Raw genomic sequence first — 24,939 nt, 5'->3', positions numbered from 1 at the left:
CGGAATATTCGCTGATCGTGGTGTCTGACCATGCGCCACAATGGGTGGTCTTGTGGGTGGAAAGAGGGAGGCTCCCAGCAGCTGCAGTGGAGGTTAGATATAGGGTTGCTAGTTGACAAGGGGATTTACAAAAAGATAGAGATGGCTGTTCAAAACTATGTTGAGCACAATAAGATGGGTGAGGTCTCCATCTCCGCGGTGAAGGTGGTGAGAGAGGAGTTTTTTTCGATACGGGTGCATAGGAAGAAGGTGGAGTGGTTAGAGAGGCAGAGGTTGGTGGAGGCCATTTTGGCGGTGGATCAGAGGTACTTGGTGACCCCCGAGGAGACGCCTTTTTAAAAGAAAGGCAGAAGCTGCAAACAGAGTTGATCTTATGTCGACAGGGAAGGCAGTGGGACAACTGCACACAGTGTATGAGCATGGGGAAAAGGCCAGCGGGATGCTAGAGCATCAGTCAAGGAGGCAGGCAGCGGTGAGAGAGACTGAGCAGATCAGATACCGAGGGTGGGGGCGCAGGATGGTTCCTGAGTCGGATCAGGTGAATAGAGTATTTGAGGCCTTTTTATCAGAAATTGTATATTTTGGAGCCCACAGCAGGGGATGAGGGCATGAGGCGGTTTCTGGATGGACTGGAGTTCCTGATGGTTGAGGAAAGGAAGGTGCAGGGATTGGGTGCTCCGATTGGGCTGGGGGAAGTAATGGGGTATGTGGGCTCAATGCAGTCGGGGAAGGCCCTGAGCACAGAATTTTATAAAAAGTTTCATTCTGAATTGGGGCCCTTATTAGTCGAGATGTACAATGAATTGGTTGGTAAGGGAGAGCTCCCGGCAACGCTGTCTCATGCTTCTGTTTTGCTCATTTTTAAAAAGGACAAGTACCAGAGCGATGTGGATCGTACTGCCCAATATCGCTGTTAAATGTAGACGCGAAGGTGCTGGCAACGCATACAGAATACTGTGTGACGGAGGTGATAGGGAACGACCAAATGGGATTCGTGAAAGGGTGGCAGTTTTCATCTAATATTAGACGATTAGTGCGATTATGATGCCCCATGTCAATGGATGCCAAGAAAGAATTTGATGATGGGGTTGAATGGACGTATTCGTTTGCGGTGTTGTGCCGGTTTGGACAGGGATTTGTGGATTGGGTAAGGTTGCTGTACAACACACCCAAGGCGAGTGTTCGTACCAACAACGTTAGTTCAGAGTACTTTGGGTTGCACCGGGGGATGAAGCAGGGGTGTCTGTTCTCCCCTTGCTCTTCGCTTCAGCAATTAAGCCATTGGCAATGACACTCAGAACTTCGGGGGAAGTGGTGGGGGGGGGGGGGGGGGCGCGTGAAGGGAGACCATGAGGAGGGGTGGAGCATCGGGTTTCGATATCGGGTTACACAGACGATCTCCTGCTGTATATTTCAAACCCAGAAGAGAACTTTGACAGGATTATGGGGATACTGGGGGAGTTTGGTTGGTTTTTGGGGTATAAGCTCAACATGGGGAAGAGTGAGGTATTTACGATCATCACAAGGGGGCAGGAGAAGAGCTAAGGGAAACTGTCATTCTGGTTGGTAAGGGGGAGGTTTTGATACCTGGGAATACAAATGGGGTATGATTGGGCCCAGCTGCACAAGTAAAATCTGGCAAATTTGGTGTATGGGATGAAGGAAGATTTTAAAGATGGGTCGTTTTGCTGTTATCGTTAGCTGGAAGGGAAAGATGACGGTGTTACCGAAGTTTCTGTTGGTCTTCCAAAACCTCCCAATCTTTGTGCCCAAGTCTTTTTTCAGTAGGGTCAATAAAATTATTTCAGAGTTCATATGAGGGGGTAAGGTACCTTGAACCCACAGGCTGTTCCTGGAGAGAGATAGACGGAGAGCAGGATTGGCATTACCAAGCCTGCGGAATTGTTACCAGGCAGCAAACATCGCAAAAGTCAGGAATTGGCAGTGGAAAAGAGGTCAGCCTGGGGGTGGATGGAGGAGGTCTTGTGCAGAGGGTGGAGTTTGAAGGCATTGTTGCTGTTGCCTCTTCTGTTCATGCAGGCTAAGTACTCCATGAACACTGTCGTGGTATCGGCATTGAGGGTATGGAACCAATGCCGACAGTATTTCAAGATGGAAGGCATGTCACCGTGGGTGCCGATCTGTGGTAATCATAGGTTTGTCCTGGCTGGGTTAGACTCTCCATTTAAGATGTGGGAGTAGCCAGGGATAGAATTTTTCAGGGACCTGTTCATACCAGGGAAATTTGTGGAGTTACATAGAAGATACAGTGCAGAAAGAGGCCATTCAGCCCATCGAGTCTGCACCGACCCACTTAAGCCCTCACTTCCACCCGATCCCTGTAACCCCAATAACGCCTCCTAACCTTTTTGGTCATTAAAGGCAATTTATCAATTTAACCCGCACATCTTTGGACTGTGGGAGGAAACCGGAGCACCCGGAGGAAACCCACGCAGACACGGGGAGAACGTGCAGACTCCGCACAGACAGTGGCCCAAGCCGGGAATCAAACCTGGGACCCTGGAGCTGTGAAGCCACAGTGCTAACCACTTGTGCTACCGTGCTGCCCAAAGTTGGAGGGAGAGTACCAGCTGCCAAAGGACAATGGGTTTTGCTATTTGCAAATTAGGCACTTTGTTAGAATGCAGCTGGTTTTGTTCCCGAAATTGCCACCTCTGGTCCTACAGAATAAGATTCTGTCGGAGGGCAAGATAGGGGACGGAAAATCTCATATATATATATATATATATATATGGGGAGCTAATGGAGAGAGAGAGATCCCCGGTGGAGGAATTCAAACAGAAATGGGGAGAGGAGCTGGATGGAACCTTTGAAGCCGGGATCTGGAGTAAGGCTCGGCAAAGGGCTAACTCAACCTGGTCATGTGCAAAGCTAACTCTCATTCAGTTCAAAGTGGTGCATAGGGCACACATTACGGTGTCATGGATGAGTCAGTTCTTTCCCGGGGTAGAGGATAGGTGTGGGCAGTGTGCAGGGAGACCAGCAAACCACGTCCACAAGTTCTGGGCATGTCTGTGGCTGGAGGAGTATTGGAAAGCTTTTGCAGAGACAGTGTCAAAGATTTTTGGGGTGAAGGTGGCTCCGAGCCTGTGGGTGGCAATATTTGAGTTTCGGAAGATTCGGGAGTGCAGGTGGGAAGAGAGGCTGACGTGTTGGCCTTTGCCCCCCTGATAGCCCGGAGGTGAATATTGCTGAGGCGGCCGGACCCAGAGCCGCCTAAAGCGGGGGTATGGGTGAGCGACTTGGTGGAGTTTGTGCACATAGAAAAGTAAAGTTTGCCATCATAAGTGTGGATGAGGGGTTCTTCTTGAGGTGGAGGCTGTTCATCGACTTCTTTAAAGAGTAGTGAAACGTCAGCACAGGGAAGGAGGTAGAAGGGTGGCGGTTTCTTTTTGGGGTTATTATTATAATTAAAAGGGAGGTTTAAGGAAGTGGGCTAGGACAGAAAGTTGGGGTAGTTAGGATGTAGATACAGTTTGATGATTATCTGTTTTGTTGCTTGCTCTTTTTTTTCTGTATATAGTTGAAAATACCCCAAATAAAATATATATATTTAAAAACCACATTAAACCCCACTGCAACTGGAGGAGAAAAACCTTTTTTCTGTAGAAACAACAGACCATCTATGATATAAATGGAAATTGTTTTGAGAAATGGATTGTTTCCAAAACTGTTCATGTGATTGTGATCCTAACTCACTCACTTTGCAACCCTTCACTCTGGAAGAGGAGTGGGGTTTTCTGTTTTCCAAAAGCACACAGCAAAGTGGATGACTTTTAAGTCTTATAATGTTTAGAAATAGCTTTGCAGCAATTCGCAAGGAGCAAGACAATTATCTCAAAGTAGATACAAGAAACATCACTGTAAAAAGTTGTCTACAAAGGAGCCTTTATTTCTTGAACCATCGAGTCATATGATGAGCATATGAGGATCATTAAACAATTGACACCATGAATTTCAGCAAATAAAATGTGAATATGTAATGCAATATTCCCCTGGGTGAACATGAAACATCTCTGAATGCAAGACTGTAAAGGTACAAAAAGCTTATGATGTTTCTTGACTGTGAGTTCTCATGCTAAAATCTTGAGGTAAATGTCATCAGCACTGAACCCCTGAGGACATTGCTATAGAATTAAATGGATATGTCTGAATTTTTACAAAGAGTAATTCCAAGCTAGAAAATAGGAGGTTTAATGCCTTTAGTCACAAACTATTGAGACTGATAGAAAGTAGACTCAAAATGTGAACCATTATACTTACTGAAAAATTGAAAAGGCAATTTTCTGAAATGGCATAATGCACTGGATCTTCCATCTGACACCATTAGACTTGTTTCTGCGTCTTTCAATTCAAACATTTTTTTGCACCTTAAGTTGCTGGAAATGTAAACTCATAATGACATAGCAAGAGAAGTGAGGCTTTTGAGACCATAGCAAACATCAGATCAACAACCTATTTTCTTCGTCAATGAGATTTAAGAAAGAGAGAGAAAAATGAAGGAGAAGCTGGCTGGTTCAGATCCAGAAGGAGAAATTAAAGAGAGGAAAAGAAAGATTGTATCAAGAGAGAGAAAAAATGACTCAAAGGAAATGAAAAACATTAAATTAGAAGTTTCTTATTTTAATATCTCAACTGCTATTGATCACATTCAGGAAAAAGATTGAACAGTTCAAATTATTCCTTTTCTGGGTCAGAGAGGTTGACCGACATTGCAAATTAACAATCATCTTGAAGTCAAAAAGATATTTACCGTGTTAATTCCAACTTCCAACTCTAACTTTCTGTGTTGAGTTTAATGGGTTCTGCATGTGCAAGTAAAGCAAGTTCTTTAAATCAACGGGGAGACTAAGACAGATGCAGTTTGTACAAAGCAAATGGTGGAGCAGGGTACATTGTTCAGGGAATTCTGGAGATTTAAAACTGACACTATGGGCTGGATTTTATGGGTCCCCACTGGGTGTGTTTTCAGCGCTTCAGGGAGGAGAAAGGGGCACCTAAAATCGGGCAGATGTGCAGCCACCCAGCTCACCCTCACAACACTGTAGGTGGATGAGCGCTGAAATCAGCAGCCTGCCAGACATATATAAATAATTAATTAAGGGTCAAATGAGCTTATTAACAAGCCAATTGATCCTGATATGTTGTGCAGGCCATAATATAGTTGGCATGGGCAGTTGAACAGGAGTGGGAATGCCATTTTTAAAAAAAAAAGTGTTTAAAAAGGCAGTAAGAAGGAATTTAGGATACCTTCTTCAGGATGTGCCTCTGTGCATTGAGAGGGAAGCCTTCCTAGGATAGTACCCACCTTTCTTCCCATCCACCTTCTGTCAAAATCCACCACCCCCCGACCCCTGCCCCTTCCCTAAACTGGCCAAACCCTGCCCTGGACTTGCCTCACTCCAGGATCCATTGGGCCTTCTTCTTGGGTTGCAGCCCCAGCAGTACCCACTATGAGCTGCTGCTAGCTAATTGGATTGGCCAGTAGCTCCTGAGGGCAGGACGTCCTCCCCACTGAGGGGCAGAGGCTTCACTGTCCACCAATTTAGTGTGTTATGGCTGTGGGGCAGACTGACATGGAGCAAATCAGCTTCCAGCTGACTTTCCTTATAGGGTTGGGGGGGGGGGGGTGGAAAGTGATTTGTTCTTCACCCCCCCCCCCCCAATATAAAATGCAGCCCCATATCTCTTAATCCCCTGCATTTTTTGGCTGATTTGCATATTAATAACAATGTGTTGTTAACATACAGTTCATTTTCTGGAAGTTTGGGCAGCACAGTGGTTAGCACTGCTGCCTCACAGTGCCAGGGACATGGGTTTGATTCCGGTCTTGGGTGACTGACTGTGTGGAGTTTGTACATTCTCCCCGTGTCTACGTGGATTTCCTCCGGGTGCTCCGGTTTCCTCCCACAGTCCAAAAATTGTGCCGGTTAGGTGGATTGGCCATGCTAAATTGCCCCTTAGTATCCAAAAGGTTAGGTGGTGTTAAGGGGCTATGAGGATAGGACAGGAGCGTGGGCCTAGATAGGGTGCTCTTTCGGAGGGTTGGTGCAGATCCAATGGGCCAAACAGCCTCCTTCTGCAATGTAGGGATTCTATGATTTCTAAGATCTGACTCAACGTGATGACTATACAAATGTATTGATGATGGAATTTAAGTTTAATTTATCCTTAAAGGGGATAAATTGTTGCCCTGGCGATACTTGAATCTTTGAAACAAAAATTGCACTTTTAAATGTTTATATAACTTTATTGCAATCTAATGCATTTGTCAAATTATGATAAATGAATTCAAAGTTATAACTCCATTGAAAAGAACCAATATATTTCCATAAGATACTGAAATAAATGGTTGTATGTACAGATAATTAATTTGCTTTGTTGTTTGTGTGATTTGCTGATTTGGAAAACTCAAGAAGGTGTGAATTTATTTTTTGATTTATTTTTCTCCCCTGTTTTTGGTAAATTGCTTATTCATTGATTTTGTCCTGGGAACAGCTGTTTTGCCTCAAGCGGACCCTGTAGTCACCTCCTATAATCCCTTTTTGTTGGAACAGATGGCTTAGAGTCTCAGGCTCCTTTTTAATAACCTTTGAGTTATTCTGCATTTTCATGTATAAGGTCAGTGAATTTCCAGTTTCTATCCTGAAGCAAAATTATGGTTTGCGATAAATTGTTGCTGAGTTCATAATACTGTGGCCTCAGTAGTTGTAGTGTCAGAAACTGAATTTATGAAAATGGCAAAAAATAGCAATCCACACGTAATTGTTGAAAGAACTGAAAGAAACAACATGGGAAAAGGTAACAAAGATAACACATTAAAATAAAAAGAAATGATCCATGGATGATAAGTGAAATCACAGCCTAATGAATTATAAACAATGCAATTATTTTATACTGGTCAAATCGTAATGTATAAAACTATTTAAAAGTTTACACCTTACCGGAGGATCCAACTGGGCGTATTCATCAAACTATCTATTTATTTCAACTGTAAACATGCTGTGGTGAACCACATGATTGAATGCTTTATATGCTCAATAAATATATAAAGATTTTAATGCTGGCTATTAAGATTCATTTTACTCACCTTTATCACCAATCTTGATGTTGATTGCCCTTAAAGCTTCTTCAATAAAATTTTACATATGTAAAGAGTATAGATTTTCAGCCGTTTACTGTTCATTTATGGGTGCAATGGTATTCCTCTGGGGCAGGCAAAGTGAAATGAGAAGTGGCATGAATGATTAACAGGAAGGCAAGGGAACAGGGCCCAAATAGAGCTAAGCAAAGAGGTAGAAAGAAATAATCAGAGAGTGGTCATCAAAATGTGCACATGACTAAACACAGTGAGAATTCAAATTACTTGGGCATGGCAGAGCTTAGAAGAAAGATGTCCTATTTGTAAACAGAGGACATAATATAAGATAGCACAAGGTTAAAGTCTGAGATTCAGTGATGGGATAAAGTTGACTTGAAGGCAGGATGAAGTCGGCTTGAAGCATCAATTATGCAGTGTCCAGATTTGGTAATTACTTTGTGTAATATTTTTTTATGAGTGAAACAAATATTTTTTTCTCTGACAATAATTCCATGCAAAAATCAATCTGCTGGAGAGAAAACAAGAGTGTTAACCTGAGGAAATGCTCAGAAATTGATATTAGAGAAACTTTAAGACTGGCTATGTTATGAAATAGATATATTCAAGTGTTCTCATAAGGTAGCAGCTGGAATCATTATCATCACCAGCACAGGGGGGCAATTCATTTCATTGTATATGTGCTAATTCTTTGAAAGAGCTATTCAATAAGTCCCAGACCCCTTCTCTTTCATACCACTCAAATTTCTCCTTTTCAAGTAAACATCCAATTGCCTTAACACCACCATTGAATCTGCTTCCACCATCCTTCCATGTAATGCATTCCATATCATTACAACTTGTTCCGTTTAAAAAAAAACGAATTTGCTGCTGGATCTTGTTTTCACCAATTATCTTACATCTGAGTCCTTTCGTTACTGACCCCTTTTAACAATGGAAACAAATTTTCCTTTTTCGACTCTATCAGAGCCAGCCATTAATTTGAGTGCTTCTATTTCCCTTAACCTTTTCTGCTAGAAAGGCAACACACCCAGCTCCACAAAAATCAAGTCCCTTATCCACAGCACCACATTGGTAAATCACCTTCCCTAGTCCTTAACATCCTTTCTAAAATGTATTGCCCAGAATTGGACACAATACATCAGCTGAGGCCTAACCAATTTGAAAGGTTTACCATAACTTGTTTTCTATTCTATGTCTTTATTTATAAAGCCCAGTATTCCATATAACAGCCTTATTAACTTGACCTGCCTTCTTTAAAAGATGCATATCAAAAGTACTGTTGAGTAGATATGTTCACTTTTGTGACTTAAAAATCTAGTTATTAATGACTACACTACTTTTCAATGGAAGTATTTGTTTTGTAGGTTGCTGTAGCACAAACCAGCAGTACACTAATGAGTTCCCAAAATAGTATTGTTTCCTCGTCAGCTGCAAAATTACTTATTTTGGAACAACTGTGAAAGAATGGAGCATTTCACAGCCTAATGATTTGTCTTTTGATTGCTCAATGTCTCAGGGGGTGGACATAGAAACCTTTTATCAGGTTCTAGCTTATAGATTGAAGTAGTGCAGGCAGCCTGGATCATTAGGATAAGGTCTGTGAATTTCCAAGTGCACAAGATCTCCTCTATCAACGAGCAGTGCTTCAGCCTGTGTACCACATGACTGTCATTCCGCATATTACAGTATATAATCAGAACACCCGAGACCACAACCAGTATGACATATCCTGATGTAGCATGAGCAAATGATTGTGCAAAATAAACTTTTTTCAAATGTAAATATATATTCTTCATCGACTAAAATTATATTCTTCTGCATACTGTGGTATATTATTATAATAAACTGCATTGTATGAGTTAGCTATCAAAACGAATAATTATTTTGCTGAATTGGTAAGCTATGATGGGTTTTAGAAACAAAGAAAATAGGAGCAGGTGGAGGCCATTCTGCCCTTTGAGCCTGCTCTGCCATTCATTATGATCATGGCTGATCATCCAACTCTAACCTGATCTCCCCTCCCCCCCTCCCCCACCATATCCTTTTATCCCCTTCTTCACAGGTGCTATATCTTTTTTTTCGAAAATATTTTATTGAGGCATTTATAATTTTAACATTTCAACATTCTAAACAACAGTGGTCCAACACATGCAAAAACCCCACAATAAGAAACCCAACTTCCCCCGCTCTAACTCCTAGCTATCTATATATTAGATTCACTTCCATGCCTTCCCTTCCCCCCCCCCCCCACCCCCCCCCCCCCCCCCTCCTGTTGACAGTCAGTTTTCCTTAAAGAAGTCGATGAACGGCTGCCACCTCCGAGCGAACCCCTGTATTGAACCCCTGAAGGTGAACTTAATCTTCTCTAGGCTAAGAAACACTGACATATCACTAAACCACACCCCTGACTTTGGAGCTCCAAGTCCCTCCATTCCTGCAAAATCCATCTCCTGGCCACCAGGGAGGCAAAGGCCAAAACATATATTTCCGAGACCCTCCCCTCCCCAACCCCTGTCTTAGACATCACTTTATCCTGTAGTCCCCTTAGAAGAAGGCGAGGGAAGCTTGGAACTTCCCTCTGGACAAAGTCCTGTACCTGCAGGTACCGGAATCCGTTCCCACCCGGTAACTCAAACTCCTCCTCTAGCTCCTCCAGGCTCGGGAAACCCTCCTCAATGAAGAGATCCCCAAATCTCACAATCCCTGCCTCGTTGCCATCTTCTAAAGCCCCTGTCCAGCCTCCCCGGAGCAAACCTGTGATTATCACAGATGGGTGACCATACCGCTGCCCCCTCCAGTCTCATGTGTTGCCTTCATTGCCCCCACACTCTCAGGGCTGCCAACACCACTGGACTTGTGCAGTAACGAGCCGGCAAGAACGGCAGAGGTGCCGTTAACAGAGCCTTCAGATTCGTGCCTTTGCAAGATGCTGCCTCCACTCACTCCCACACCGACCCCTCCCCCACTACCCATTTCCTAATCAGCGAAATATTTGCCGCCCAGTAATAGTTAATAAAGTTCGGAAGGGCCATGCCCCCCTCACCGCGGCCCCGCTCAAGAAGGACCTTCTTCACCCTCTGGGTTTTCCCGGCCCATATAAAACCCGAGATCGCCGCATTCATCTTCCTAAAAAATGCCTTGGGGATGAAGATTGGGGGACACTGAAACACAAACAGCAATCTCGGCAGGACTGTCATCTTCACAGTTTGTACCCTCCCCGCCAATGACACGTCCCACCTACGGAAGTCCCCTTTCATTTGCTCAATCACCCTGCCAAATTTAGTTTATGAAGCTGACCCCAGTCCCTTGCCACTTGAATCCCCAGGTACCTAAAACTCCTTCCCACCACTTTGAACGGTATCTCCCTCAATCTCCTCTCATGCCCCCTTGCCTGGATCGCAAAAACCTCACTCTTGCCCATATTCAGTTTGAGAACCGGCCAAATTCCCCCAATATTCCCATAATTCCTTCGATTCCCCCAACGGGTCTGTTATATAAAGGAGTAAATCATCCGCATAGAGCGAGACCCTATGTTCCACCCCCCCCCCTCTCACTATCCTCCCCCGCCAAATGTACGATGCCCTTAGTGCCATAGCCAAAGGCTCTATGGCCAGTGCAAATAGTAGTGGGGAGAGTGGGCACCCTTGCCTTGCCCCCCTGTACAGACTAAAATACTCTGATCGAACACGGTTGGGTCCTTACATTGGCCACTGGTGCCTGATACAGCAACCGGACCCAATCCACAAATCCCGACCTGAACTCAAACCTTCCCAAGCCATCCCACAGGTATTTCCACTCCACCCGATCAAAGGCCTTTTCTGCATCCATGGCCACCACCACCTCGATCTCACGCCCCTCCGCTGGCATCATTATTACATTTAGGAGCCACCTAATGTTGGACTTTCGGTGTCGTCCCTTCACAAATCCCGTCTGGTCCTCCCCTATTACCCCCGGAACACAATCCTCTATGCGTGTGGCCAAGATCTTTGCCAGCAATTTTGCATCCACATTCAAAAGTGAGATTGGCCTATATCACCCACAGCTCTCCGGATCCTTATCCCGCTTCAAAATAAGGGAAATCGATGCCTGCGATAACATTGGGGGGAGCTCTCCCAGCTCCTTGCACTCATTAAAAGCCTTTACCAAAAGCGGCCCCAACAGCCCGGAAAACCTTTTATAAAACTCAACTGGGTATCCATCAGATCCCAGGGCTTTACCCGATTGCATCGCCCCCAATCCGTCTATAATCTCCCCCAGTCCAACTGGGGTTTTGAAACCTTCCACCAACTCTTCATCTATCCTCGGAAACTCCAGCTCCGCCAGAAATCGCTTCATACCCTCCTCCCCGACAGGGGGTTCTGATTTATACAATCCACTGTAATATTCCTGAAACATATCATTCACCCCCGCTGGAATCGAAAAACATTCTCCCTGTATCTCTTACTTTCCCAATCTCTCTTGCCGCCTCCTGTTCCCTCAACTGATGTCCAGCATCCTGCTGGCTTTTTCCCCATATTCCCAACTGCTATATCTAACTGCTTCGTGAAAACATACAGGGCGAGATTCTCCGCAAATGCGGAGAGTGGTAAAGGCTGCCGTGGGACAGGCCGTGACCCATGGCAGCCTTCACGCCCACTTCCGGGGCCGATTCTCCCCCCCCCCGGGCGGGGCTAGGAGCGCGGCCCCGTGCGTCACGGCGGCTGACGTGGCCAATGACGTCAGCCGCGCATGCACAGGTTGGACAACGCCAACCCGTGCATGCGCAGTTGCCGTCTTTTCCCTCAGCCGCCCCGCAAGACGTGGCGGCTTGATCTTGCGGGGCAGCAGAGGGAAAAGAGTGCGTCCATTACGGACGCTTGGCCCGCGATCGGTGCCCACCGATCGCTGGCCTATGCCCCCCCTTGGCACGGCCGTGGTACTGCCGTGCCAATCGGGCCCCCAGATGCCCCAAACGGGCATCTGGCGCCCGTTTCACGACGGCAGCGAGCAGGTGTGTTTGCTGCCGTGTTGAAACGGGCGTGAAGGCCCGGCCGCTCGGCCCATCGGCCTCGGAGAATCGCCGCTCGCCGTAAAAAACGCCGAGCGGCGATTCGTGGCGTGGGTCGGGCGTGGGGGGGGGGAGAATAGCGGGAGGGCGTGAAAAATGTCGGGAGGCCCTCCCGCTATTCTCCCACCCGGCGTGGGGGGCGGAGAATCGCGCCCACAATGTTTTTGCCTCAACTATTTTCTGTGGTGGTGAATTCCACAGGCAGACCACTCTCTGGGTGAAAAGATTTCTCCTCGTCTCTGACCTAAAGGGTCTACCCCATATCCTCAGACTGTAACTCTGGGCTCTATATACTCCCACCATTGGGAACATCCTTCTTGCATCTACACTGTCTAGTCCTGTTAGAATTTCATAGGTTTCTATCAGATTCCCCCCCCCCCCCCCCCCCCCCCCCCCCCGCCGCCCCACCCCCTCATTCTTCTGAACTCTAGCGAATGCAATCCTAACCGATTTGTCTTGCTCTGAGTACTTGTAATCATTGTAACTCTCAGTAAATGCATGAATGGAATGAATTATTTCTGGACGTCAGAAAAGAATGGTTGATCCTGGTAGGATCTGACTGCAATCTTCCTTTTATTTTTGTTCTCCCAGCGACTACTAGCTCTTGCCTTATCTTGTATTGGATTCCCGAACTGATAACTGAAGTCCCATCCGACTAATTTATACCAGCGTAGGATCAAAACCAATGTAAAGAAATGTCAAGTATCATCAGTTGTTCTCTAAGAATGGCTGATGGCTTTTGATACCTATATATGAAATAGTGATTCTGCATAACATTTTTATATATCTCAGTGACATATTTCGTATTAAATCTTTGTCAGAGTTATTTTATGTCCTCTATAAATTTTAATGTATTTTAGATACATAATGGAAGGTAAGAATACAATATTCTGGTTAATGCTGTTTTTCTAATTGGCTATAATATAAAACAATAATTGGTTCAAACAATACATCTTATTAGAGGAGCAATGTATCTCTTGCTAGAAGCTGCAAATGGGCAATTTATTTGTCTTTGGACAGCAATAAAAAAAATCACGCATGATTAGATTTAGGAATCATGCACTCATGCTTGCAAACTTGAATGCAGATGTTTGTTCCAACAATTTTTAACCTTTTAAGAACTGAAACAATTCCTCAAAAAAAATTAGAAACATTTATGGTGCAAAAGGATGCCATTCGGCTCATCATATCCATGCCAGCTGATTAAATGTTACCCAACTTAATTCCGCCTTCCAGCTCTTGGCCATGGCCCTGTAGGTTACACTACCAATGCAGACTCAAATGATTTTTACAATGCAATGCGGACTGCTGGCTCTACCACACTCTCAGACAGTGAATTCCACATGCTACCGTCCTCTGGGTGAAAATTACTCTTCAACTCCCATCTAATCCTTCTCCCAATTCTACTTTATATCAACAGCTCTGGTTATTGACCTCTTTGCGAATGGATATATCCACTCCACTCAGGCTGCCCAAAATTATATACATCTCCGTTAAATGTCCCCTCAGCCTCTTCTGTTCTAAAGAAAACAACCCCAGCCTGTCCAATCTTTCTTCATAGCTGCAATTCTCCAGTCCTGTTGGCATCCTTGAAAAACCTTTCTGGTGTGATCGCATCCTTCCTATGATGCATTGACCAGAACTGAATGCAGTTATCTGCAGTCTGACTAAGTGTTTCCTACAATTTTAACTTAACCCCTTTGCTCCTGTACTTTATGCCTGGGCCAACAAAGGAAAGTATCTGTATGCCTTCCTAAAAACCTAAAATATTTGTCTTGTTACCTTCAGGGGACATGTTTATACTAAGTTTCTCGACACTTCTCAGAATCCTATAGTTTGTTGTCTATTCCCTTGCCTTCTTTGCTCTCCCCCCCCCAAGTATTTCCTCACATTTCTCCGGGTTGAATTCCATTCGCTACTTGGCGGCCCACTTGGCCAATCCATTAATATATCCTTGAGGTGAACATTTTTGATTTTGCACTTCTGGCAAAGAACTTTGTTTTGGAAATTTGGATGCCAACAGCCTTGGTGTGATTTTTTTTTTGTCACGGACAGAAAGCCACGCAAACTGACTGAACTTCACATCCCAGTTCTCAGAATTCATTGCTGCTGGGCAAAACCCTGCGACAGGAAGGTTTAGTGTCTGTTTGACAGTTGCCTCGGAGCTCAGAGGTTTTAGATTTAAGCCCCACTCCATGACTGAAAATATATAACGTAGACTGACATTTTTGTACAGTGCTTTGGAAATACTGAGCTTTCTTTCGGATTATGTATTAGACCTGGAGCCTGTCTGTCTATTCAGATGGATTTAAACTATCCCGTAGTAGGTATAGATTTCTTCCTTGATTAACACCACCACAAATACAATAACTATATCAAATCTCACTCTCTGTTTGTAGTATTGTGCAATGGACAAATTGGGTGCACTTTCCAACATACCAACCGTGATTTCAATTCAACATTGAAGCATTTTAGAATGCTCTGTTTAACTGATAAAGCACCATATCAGACATTAGACGTAGAAACATGTTTTATGATAGTACGTATATTATTTTTACAGATTTTAAAAAAACTACTCCTTGTTCTACCCACTCATGTTATTCGTCATTATCAACATTACCACAACAATGTTTGACCTTGGATCACCAACAGTTTAAAGAAGGCAGCCTTGGGTTCATATCTTGTAAAAGGGGCAATGCCTGACATTATCAGACAGTGAAGAGAATTTCAGGCCACAGTTAATAGTTCACAGATAAAGAAAAGTCAACATTAAAATTGATGCAAACATGTCAGAATCACCAACATGTCCTGCAACAGACACTGTGTTGTTCAGAAGTGAAATACTGCAGGTGTGCGGAACCTGAAATAAAAGCAGAAAATGCTGAAAACACTCAGCTTGTAAGGCAGTATCTGTGGAGAGAGAACTAGAGTTAACATTTCAGGTTGATGACCTTTCATCAGAACTCAGTTGGAAAACTTGGATGAGGTGCCGTGTTGACGGGTTCACGAAACATTATCGTGCAGCAGAACTAACAATTTCCCCAATAAAGCTGCCAGAGCATAGCTAAGACATTGGCTGTGGAAAATTGCCCAGATATGGCTGATTCCCAAATGCAGGACAAATCTAAACTGTGCAATTACTGCCCGATAAGCCTCTTCCCAATCATCAGAGCAGCCACATAATAAACCACCAAGTGGTACCTACTCGCTCATAACCCGGTTTCTGCTGCTCAGTATGGGTTCCAAGGTCTGCTGACCTTACCACCGTCCTGATCTATTCATGAACATGAGCTGGTCACCAGAGGAGACCAAGGAACATTCCCTTCGCATTAAGGGAGCAGAGGAATGAGTATGGCACCAAATAGTTTTAGCAAAGCAGGTACTATAGATCTTAATTTATTCTCCTTCGGCACATTTTGATGGCCTGGCTTGCTCTTATGGTCTATAGAGGTATGGAATGAAGAACGTTAGATTACCTACACATTCAGTGCACACCGAGGGCCCACTCATTAATTGCTGCAGCAGGTAGTGTTAAGAGGATTTGATACTTTTAGTTTAATTTCACGTTAAAATTATCTGAAGCAGTAATTGTTCCAAGAGTCCTTTGTGATGTGGGGATAAGAGACTTTGGGTAATGCTTTCTATCTGTAGTTTCAAAAATATGCTCCACGAATGGCTTCCTGGCAAAAAAATACACGTTCTACACAATGTGGAGGATGCATGTAGTCATGTAAATTTGCAATTACAATAGTTAGTCATGGGCCATTATAGGAAAATGTTCTCTGCTTTACTGTTTGCGATTTGAAAATTAGAGAGAGCAATGGTCTACAACAGAATTTATAAAGTGCTGGTAAGTCCATTTCTTGCACATTTGCAATCATTTCTAATCTCTCTAACCAAAGACATGACTAATTGTTCCTGGAGCACAGCAATCATTTTGAAAACAATAGCCAGCTGATTGAATTTCTGCTTTTCTTTTTATTTTGTCAAACTCCAACCATTACGAGCTATGGGATAATGTCAAGGAAGTATTTCAGAGCATAAAGGCTGAGGTTCACCAGAATCACCACCTTTACCTTACAACAATAATGTATTGTGTTTATATAGTGCCTAGCAAGTCCATCCGCAAAGGACTTGGCTCCATTGAAAACAATGGAAGGGGAGGTTATCACTAATTGCAATAAACAGTTGGAGAAATGTGTGGAACATTATTTTGAGTTGCGCTCTATGGAGGACATGATCACCAAGAAATCTATGGACACCATAGAAAGCCTGCCTGTCAGGCCAAAGCTGGATATCAAGCCTGCAGTGGAGGGGCTCAACAAAGCTGTTGACTCACTTGCCGAACTCTAGATGCTGTTGCAATAATGCCTGAACTTATCAAGCATGGGAAACTGGCACTTTAACAGTATGTGCATGACCCTCTCTAACTTTGTTGGAGGGAAGGGGCAGTGTCCCAGGATATGTACGATGCAAAGATTGTGACCCTATACAAGCACAAGGGCACCCACAGTGATTGCAACAAACAAGCGAGGCATCTCCTGACTCAGATTCGGGGGAAGACTATTTACCCGAGTTGTCAGACTGCAGATTGTGGCTGAATGCATTTACTCCTAATCCCAGTAATCTCCCGGTTTACAAGCAGAAACTCAAGCGGGAGAATCCAGCTAAGAAGGTTGTGCAGTGCTGGTCTGAGGAGACAGAAGAGCTCTTACGTGACTGCTTGGAGACAGTGGACTGGTCCATATTTAAGAACTCAGCGACTAACTTAAATGAGTATGTCACCACCGTCACAGACTTCATCAGCAAATGTGTGGACGACTGCGTGCCAAAGAAAGCAGTACGTACGTTCCCCAACCGGAAACCATGGCTCAACCGCGAGATTGACTCCCTACTGAAGGACAGAGCTGAAGTGTTCAAGGCAGACGACCCTGTCCTATACAAGAAATCCAGGTACGACCTCCGCAAAGCCATCCGAGATGCCAAGAGAGAATATCAAACTAAGCTAGAGTCACAGACAGACTCTCGGCGGTTGTGGCAAGGACTAAGCAACATAACGGGCTACAAAGCGAAGCCGAGCAGTATCTCTGGCAGCAGTGCACCCCTCCCCGATGAACTTAACGCATTCTATGCTCGGTTTGAGCAGGTAACCAACAACCCGCTATCGAGTGCCCCAGCAACCCATAATTCACCCATACCCACCATCACAGTTTCCGAAGTCAGATCGGCCTTCCTGAAAGTGAACCCACGGAAGGCGATGGGCCCGGACGGGATCCCTGGTCGTGCACTCAGAACCTGCGCGGACCAGCTGGCAGAGGTTTTCACAGACATCTTTAACCTATCCCTACTCCACTCCGAGGTCCCCACCTGCTTCAAGAAGACCACCATCATACCGGTACCAAAGAAGAACCAGGCAACGTGCCTCAATGACTACCGCCCGGTGGCCCTGACGTCAGTTGTAATGAAGTGCTTTGAGAGGCTGATCATGAAGCGCATCACCTCCATACTCCCGGAATGCCTTGACCCACTTCAATTCGCATACCGTCGCAACCGGTCCACATCAGATGCCATTTCCCTGGCCTTACACTCATCCCTAGAGCATCTCGAAAACAAGGACTCCTACATCAGACTGCTATTTATTGACTACAGCTCCGCCTTCAACACCATAATCCCAGCCAAGCTCATATCAAAGCTCCAAAACTTAGGACTTGGCTCTCCACTCTGCAACTGGATCCTTGACTTTCTGACCAACAGACCACAGTCAGTAAGAATGAACACCAACACCTCCTCCACAATAGTCCTCAACACCGGTGCCCCGCAAGGCTGCGTACTTAGCCCCCTACTCTACTCCCTGTACACACACGACTGCATGGCAAAACTTGGTTCCAACTCCATCTACAAGTTTGCTGACGATACGACCATAGTGGGCCGGATCTCGAACAACGACGAGTCTGAATACAGGAGGGAGATAGAGAACCTAGTGGAGTGGTGCAATGACAACAATCTCTCCCTTAATGCCAGCAAAACTAAAGAGCTGGTCATCGACTTCAGGAAGCATAGTACTGTACACACCCCTGTCAGCATCAACGGAGCTGAGGTAGAGATGGTGAGCAGCTTCAAATTCCTAGGGGTGCACATCACCAAAAATCTATCCTGGTCCACTCATGTCGACGCTATCACCAAGAAAGCACAACAGCGCCTTTACTTCCTCAGGAAACTAAGGAAATTTGGCATGTCCACATTAACCCTTACCAACTTTTACAGATGCACTATAGAGAGCATCCTCTCGGGCTGCATCACAGCCTGGTATGGCAACTGCTCGGCCCAGGACCGCAAGGAACTCCAGAGAGTCGTGAATACCACCCAGTCCATCACACGAACCTGCCTCCCATCCATCGATTCCATCTACACCTCCCGCTGCCGGGGGAAAGCAGGCAGCATAATCAAGGATCCCTCCCACCCGGCTTACTCACTTTTCCAACTTCTTCCATCGGGCAGGAGATTCAGAAGTCTGAGAACACGCACGAACAGACTCAAAAACAGCTTCTTCCCCACTGTCACCAGACTCCTAAACGACCCTTTTATGGACTGTCCTCATTAATACTACACCCTGTCTGCTTCATCCGATGCCAATGCTTATGTAGTTACATTGTATATATTGTGTTGCCCTATTATGTGTTCTCATGTACTTTCTTGAATTCTGTTCAATTCCCTTTCTTCCCATGTACTGAATGATCTGTTGAGCTGCTTGCAGAAAAATACTTTTCACTGTACCTCGGTACACGTGACAATAAACAAATCCAATCCAATCCAATCCAAGTATAATATCAGAACTGGATGATCTACACTTGTCAAGATCTTCTCAGTCTGGCCGCTGCGAGGGAAGTGTCACGAACAAAGAAGACCACTTAACATTTCCTACATTGATCTCACCAAGGCATCTGATCATGTGAACAGAGGTGATTTATTTAAGCTACTGGAGAAAGTTGACTGCCCTCCGAAGCTGCTCAATGTGATCTCCTCTTTCGATGATGAGTAAGGTCAGCTGAGAGGGGGAAACATTGGAAGCCTTTGAGATAAGAAGTAGGGCCAAAAAGGGTTGATCTTGCACTGACACACTTTGGCATATTCTTCTCTTTGCTGCTGTCATATGCCTTCAGGTCATCTACAGAGGATGTCTACTTGCCAGAACTGACGGAAGACTGTCAGCAGTGCTCACTTGAGATTCAAGACAAAGGAGCGGCATGTCATCATCAGAGAGCTGCTCCACATTAACGATGCCACACTAGCATTCCATACTAAGGAACATCAGGGCATTGCCATATTACCATCTATCAGCATTAATATGTGATGCTGGATATTGTTGATAGCTTCATATATCTGGGTTCCACAGTCACCAGCCAACTATCACTTGGTGCTGAAATCAGTGCATGCTTTGTAAAAGCTGCAGCTGTTATGTCCAAGCTAAGTAAGAGAGCACAGAAACAACAATAATATGACTGAGAACACCGAACTGCAAGCCTACCAACACTGCGTCCTCAGCAGCACTGCTCGACATTAGGGAGACCTGGATGACAGAGGCTAGGCAGGAGAAATAACTGACCAGCTTCCAGCACGGTAGCACAGTGGTTAGCATTGTTGCTTTACAGCGCCAGGGACGCGGGTTCGATTCCCGGCTTGGGTCATTGTCTGTTCGGAGTCTACACATTCTCCCCGTGTCTGCGTGGGTTTCCTCCGGGTGCTCAAGTTTCCTCCCATAAGTCCCAAAAGACATGCTTGTTAGGTGAATTGGACATTCTGAATTCTCCCTCAGTGTACCCGAACATGCGCCGGAATGTGGCGACTACGGGATTTTCACTAACTTCATTGCAGTGTTAATTTAAGCCTACTTGTGACAATAATAACAATTATTATTATTCACACATATCCTTAGCTTCTCTTGGCAAGACAGCTATGAGGCAATGGAGCATGCTAATTACATCAGCAAACTCTCATTGCTAAGCCAATGATGTCTGTATGAGCTTGGCTAGGTTCATCGGATGGATACCAGCCATATACCAAAAACCTTCTGTACAGCAAGCAGGCCACTGGATCACAACCTCATAAATGGCCATACCTCCACTACAAAGACTGCAAGTGAGATATGAAGCTGGCTGACATTGACACTGGGAGAAAGTCACCGACAGCCATTACCTCTGGGGGTTGACAGTTTGGAGGGGCATTGAAAAAAGAGAGCAGAAACAAAAAGGTTGGTTGGCCAAGAAGAGGGCCCAGAGAAAATAGGCCAGTGAATCCTGCACCTTCTCAGTCCACTTTGGCAGAGACTGCCATGGCAGAGTGGGGCTCCTAACTATGCCAGGTGATGTTTAACACAGCATTGATCCCCACAGTGCAAACCATTGTTTTATGATATGGCAGGCTGCCAATAAAGTAGCAAAATGTCCTGAAGCACTTCACGAAAGTTTTATCAAATAAAATGTGATACATAGTCATAGTTTTTAACAGCATGGAATGAGGTCCTTCGGCCCAGTGTGTCCATGCCAGCCATCAAGCATCTACCTACTCTATTCCTATTTTCCAGCTTTGCCGTGTATGCTATAGCATTTCAAGTGCTCATCTAAATACTTCTTAAATGTTCTGAGGGTTCCCATCTCTACCACCATTTCAGGCAGAGTTCCAGATTCCTCCGGGTGAAAATTATTTTCCTCAAATCCCCTCTAAGTCCTGTCCTTTACCTTGCCCCCTGGTTATTGACCTTTCCACTGAGGGGAAAAGTTCCTCCCTATCCACTCTATCTATGCCCCTTGTAATTTATACATCAGGTGGTAGTTGGGCAGATAACCAAAAGTCTGGTCAAAGAGGTGGTTTTAAGCAGTGTCTTTAAAAGAGGAAAAAGGGGTAGAAATATGGAGATATTTAGGGAACTTAAGTAGCTGAAGGCAAGATCACCAGTGGTGGAGTAATTAGAAAAGGGGGTGGTACCACATCTGTTGGGGGCGTTTAATGAAGCACTGGAGATGGGAGAGTTGCCGGAGACAATGACGCAGGCAGTAATCACACTAATCACCAAAAAAGGAAGGATCCGGTGGAATGTGGGTCGTAAAGACCATATAAGTATTGAACACGGATGTGAAAGTATTGGCTAAGTTATTGGCGGGGTGGATGGAGGATTGTGTCCTGGGGGTGGGTGCAGAAGATCAAACAGGCTTCGTGAAGGGCAGGCAGCTCGCGAGTAATATAAGACGGCTGTTGAATGTGGTGATGAATCCGTCGGGGGCTCTGGTACCGGAGGTGGCTTTGTCCATGGACACGGAGAAGGCATTTGATCAGGTGGAGTGGCGGTACTTGTTCGAAGTCCTGGGAAGGTTTGGGTTTGGGCCGAGATTTGTGGCATGGGTGCGGTTGCTGTATGTGGCGCCAAGAGCGAGGGTGAGGACGAATGACATGAGCTCACGAAGCTTTGACTTACACAGGGGTAGAAGGCAAGGGTGCCCGCTGTTGTCGCTGCTGTGTGCGCTGGCCATAGAGCCATTGGCAATGGCTCTCAGGGGGTTGGCAGAGTGGCAGGGGATAATGAGGGGACAGAGGGAGCATCGGGTGTCGCTCTATGCCGATGACCTCTTGCTGTATGTTTCGGATCCGTTGGAGAGTATGGGAAGGATTATGGGCCTTTTGGGGAGGCTTGGCGGGTTCTCAGGGTACAAGCTGAATGTAGGGAAAAGCTAAGTATTCCCGGTGAATGAGCTGGCACAGCGGGCTAATTTAGGGGGATGTCATTTACGGTAGCGTGGGATAGATTTAGGTATTTGGGGATTCAGGTAGCGAGGAAATGGACGGGGCTCCATAAGTGGAACTTAACGAAGCTGGTGGAGGAGGCCAGGGAGGATCTTAAGAGGTGGGATACACTGCACTTAATCTTGGCAGGCAGGGTCCAAGTGGTAAAAATTAATATTCAGCCGAGGTTTCTGTTTATCTTTCAGGCTCTCCTGATCTTTATACCAAAGGCCTGTTTTCAGAAAGTGGACACGGTCATCTCGGACTTTGTATGGGCGGGGAAGGTGCCGAGGGTGGAGAGGACCCTGCTACAGAGGCAGAGGCAGCAGGGAAGGTGCCGAGGGTGGAGAGGACCCTGCTACAGATGCAGAGGCAGAGGCAGCAGGGAAGGTGCCGAGGGTGGAGAGGACCCTGCTACAGATGCAGAGGCAGAGGCAGCAGGGAAGGTGCCGAGGGTGGAGAGGACCCTGCTACAGAGGCAGAGGCAGCAGGGAAGGTGCCGAGGGTGGAGAGGACCCTGCTACAGAGGCAGAGGCAGCAGGGAAGGTGCCGAGGGTGGAGAGGACCCTGCTACAGAGGCAGAGGCAGCAGGGAAGGTGCCGAGGGTGGAGAGGACCCTGCTACAGATGCAGAGGCAGAGGCAACAGGGAAGGTGCCGAGGGTGGAGAGGACCCTGTTACAGAGGCAGAGGCAGCAGGGAAGGTGCCGAGGGTGGAGAGGACCCTGCTACAGATGCAGAGGCAGCAGGGAAGGTGCCGAGGGTGGAGAGGACCCTGCTACAGAGGCAGAGGCAGCAGGGAAGGTGCCGAGGGTGGAGAGGACCCTGCTACAGATGCAGAGGCAGAGGCAGCAGGGAAGGTGCCGAGGGTGGAGAGGACCCTGCTACAGATGCAGAGGCAGAGGCAGCAGGGAAGGTGCCGAGGGTGGAGAGGACCCTGCTACAGATGCAGAGGCAGCAGGGAAGGTGCCGAGGGTGGAGAGGGCCCTGCTACAGAGGCAGAGGCAGAGGCAGCAGGGAAGGTGCCGAGGGTGGAGAGGACCCTGCTACAGATGCAGAGGCAGCAGGGAAGGTGCCGAGGGTGGAGAGGACCCTGCTACAGATGCAGAGGCAGCAGGGAAGGTGCCGAGGGTGGAGAGGGCCCTGCTACAGAGGCAGATGCAGAGGCAGCAGGGAAGGTGCCGAGGGTGGAGAGGACCCTGCTACAGAGGCAGAGGCAGCAGGGAAGGTGCCGAGGGTGGAGAGGACCCTGCTACAGATGCAGAGGCAGAGGCAGCAGGGAAGGTGCCGAGGGTGGAGAGGACCCTGCTACAGAGGCAGAGGCAGCAGGGAAGGTGCCGAGGGTGGAGAGGACCCTGCTACAGAGGCAGAGGCAGCAGGGAAGGTGCCGAGGGTGGAGAGGACCCTGCTACAGAGGCAGAGGCAGCAGGAAAGGTGCCGAGGGTGGAGAGGACCCTGCTACAGAGGCAGAGGCAGCAAGGGGGGTTGGCATTGCCGAACTTGCTTCATTATTATTGCGCGGCGAATGTGGACAAGGTGCAGCAGTAGTGGGAAGGAGAAGGGATAGAGTGGGTTAGGATGGAGGAGGAATCTTGTAAGGGGTCTAGTTTGAGGGCTATGGCAACATTGCCAATGGCTCTGAGTAGGTATTCAGGGAGCCCAGTGGTGAAGTCCACGGTGAAGATATGGAATCAGCTAAGGAGACATTTTAGGGTGGAAGGGATGTCAGTGCTAACGCCTCTGTGCGAGAATCATGGGTTTGAGCCGGGGGGATAGATAGTGTATACATGAGGTGGAGGGAAGTGGGGCTTGTCAAGGTGAGGGATTTGTATTTGGAGGAAGGGTTCGCCAGGCTGGAGGAGGGGTGATGGAATGGCACAGGGGTAATGGGGGCTGCACGCGGGTGATAAGGGGGGGGGGGGCACTGGGCTGATGAGTCACTGAGACTTAAAATGAATACATGGGCTGCCTAGCTTTGGATAAACACAGGTTTGTGGACGGCAGAATGGGGAGGCTGGCTCTGAGTGTGTTGGAGCTGTCAAACTTGGAGGTAACAGAGACACAGATGAGGGTTTCAGCAGTAGATGGACTGAGATAGGATCAGCTGGGGTGGAAATAGGAAGAGTGGAAATAGAAGTCCAACCACAACTGTGTGGTTGTATCTGATGGGGAGGGGGGTGTCAAACATGACACTGATCTGGTTTATCTGAACCCCCTGGGAATAGGAGACTTCCGGGGTGGTGGAGGGGGGAGGGAGTAAATAGTAAATGATTTATAAATAATAATATCATTCACTGCTTTAAAAGAATTAAGCGGCAGGAAAGAGGCAGCTGCAGCCTCTTGGAAAAAAAACAGCAGAGGAGAGGGGGGGGGGGGTGGTCCGTTTCTGTCCTGCTTGGTGGTCGCGCGCATTCGGACACGAGCCCCGCGTGAACGAGCAGCCTCAGCGCGCGTACCCGATCGCAGTGACTTCTCCAAACAGCCGGAGAACAAGAGGAGCAGCGCTCAGGGGTGACAGGGATTGAGAGGGAAGAGTCGGGAATAACGGGAGCAGGGGCAGCAAGCAGGCTGGAGAGTGGAAGGTGTGAGCAGAGGGGGATGCAGCTGACCAGAGCCGGGAAAGCGGCACTCTTCCAGGATTGCGGAGTGAGCGCAGTGGCTGAGCCTCAGTCCCTGAGTGAAGGGGCTGAGCCCCGGGACAGGGCGGGCAGCAGGATGAGGGAGCGGAGCACAGCCCCAGCCGGTAAGTCAGGGCAGCTGGCAGCGCAAGGCTATTCCACCTTGTGAGTCCTCATTGAAAACTCTCACCACTCGTGTTCGGTGAGAAAACCCCAGCACAGACAGAAAAGTTTAATTTTCTTTCCGTTTGAACAGTGACGGAGAGAGAAGTCGACTTAATATTGCTGCCAGTAGCAAGAGAGACCACTGTATGGTGCTGTTTTAATTCCTCATAACTAATGCAGAATTTATTTTAACGTTATATCGAGGTGGGTCTGA

General features: G+C 46.7%; 1 protein-coding gene across 2 annotated transcripts in view; it reads left to right on the top strand.

Annotated features, from left to right (window-relative positions):
• LOC119974000 (FYVE, RhoGEF and PH domain-containing protein 3-like) overlaps positions 1-24,939 on the top strand; it is a 351,115-nt gene that overhangs the window by 7,271 nt on the left and 318,905 nt on the right. The window contains exon 1 of one of the 2 annotated variants that reach the window (XM_038812759.1): positions 24,387-24,685. The exons of the other annotated variant lie outside the window; for it this stretch is intronic. Coding sequence (XP_038668687.1) covers positions 24,541-24,685 — 145 coding nt within the window. The 5' untranslated portion in view covers positions 24,387-24,540. Of the gene's footprint in view, positions 1-24,386; positions 24,686-24,939 lie in introns of those variants that run through there. 2 annotated transcript variants of the gene reach the window in all.

Source organism: Scyliorhinus canicula, chromosome 11, assembly GCF_902713615.1.
Source record: "Scyliorhinus canicula chromosome 11, sScyCan1.1, whole genome shotgun sequence".
Lineage (NCBI taxonomy): Eukaryota > Metazoa > Chordata > Chondrichthyes > Carcharhiniformes > Scyliorhinidae > Scyliorhinus > Scyliorhinus canicula.
This window is presented reverse-complemented; position numbering and strand designations above follow the sequence as displayed.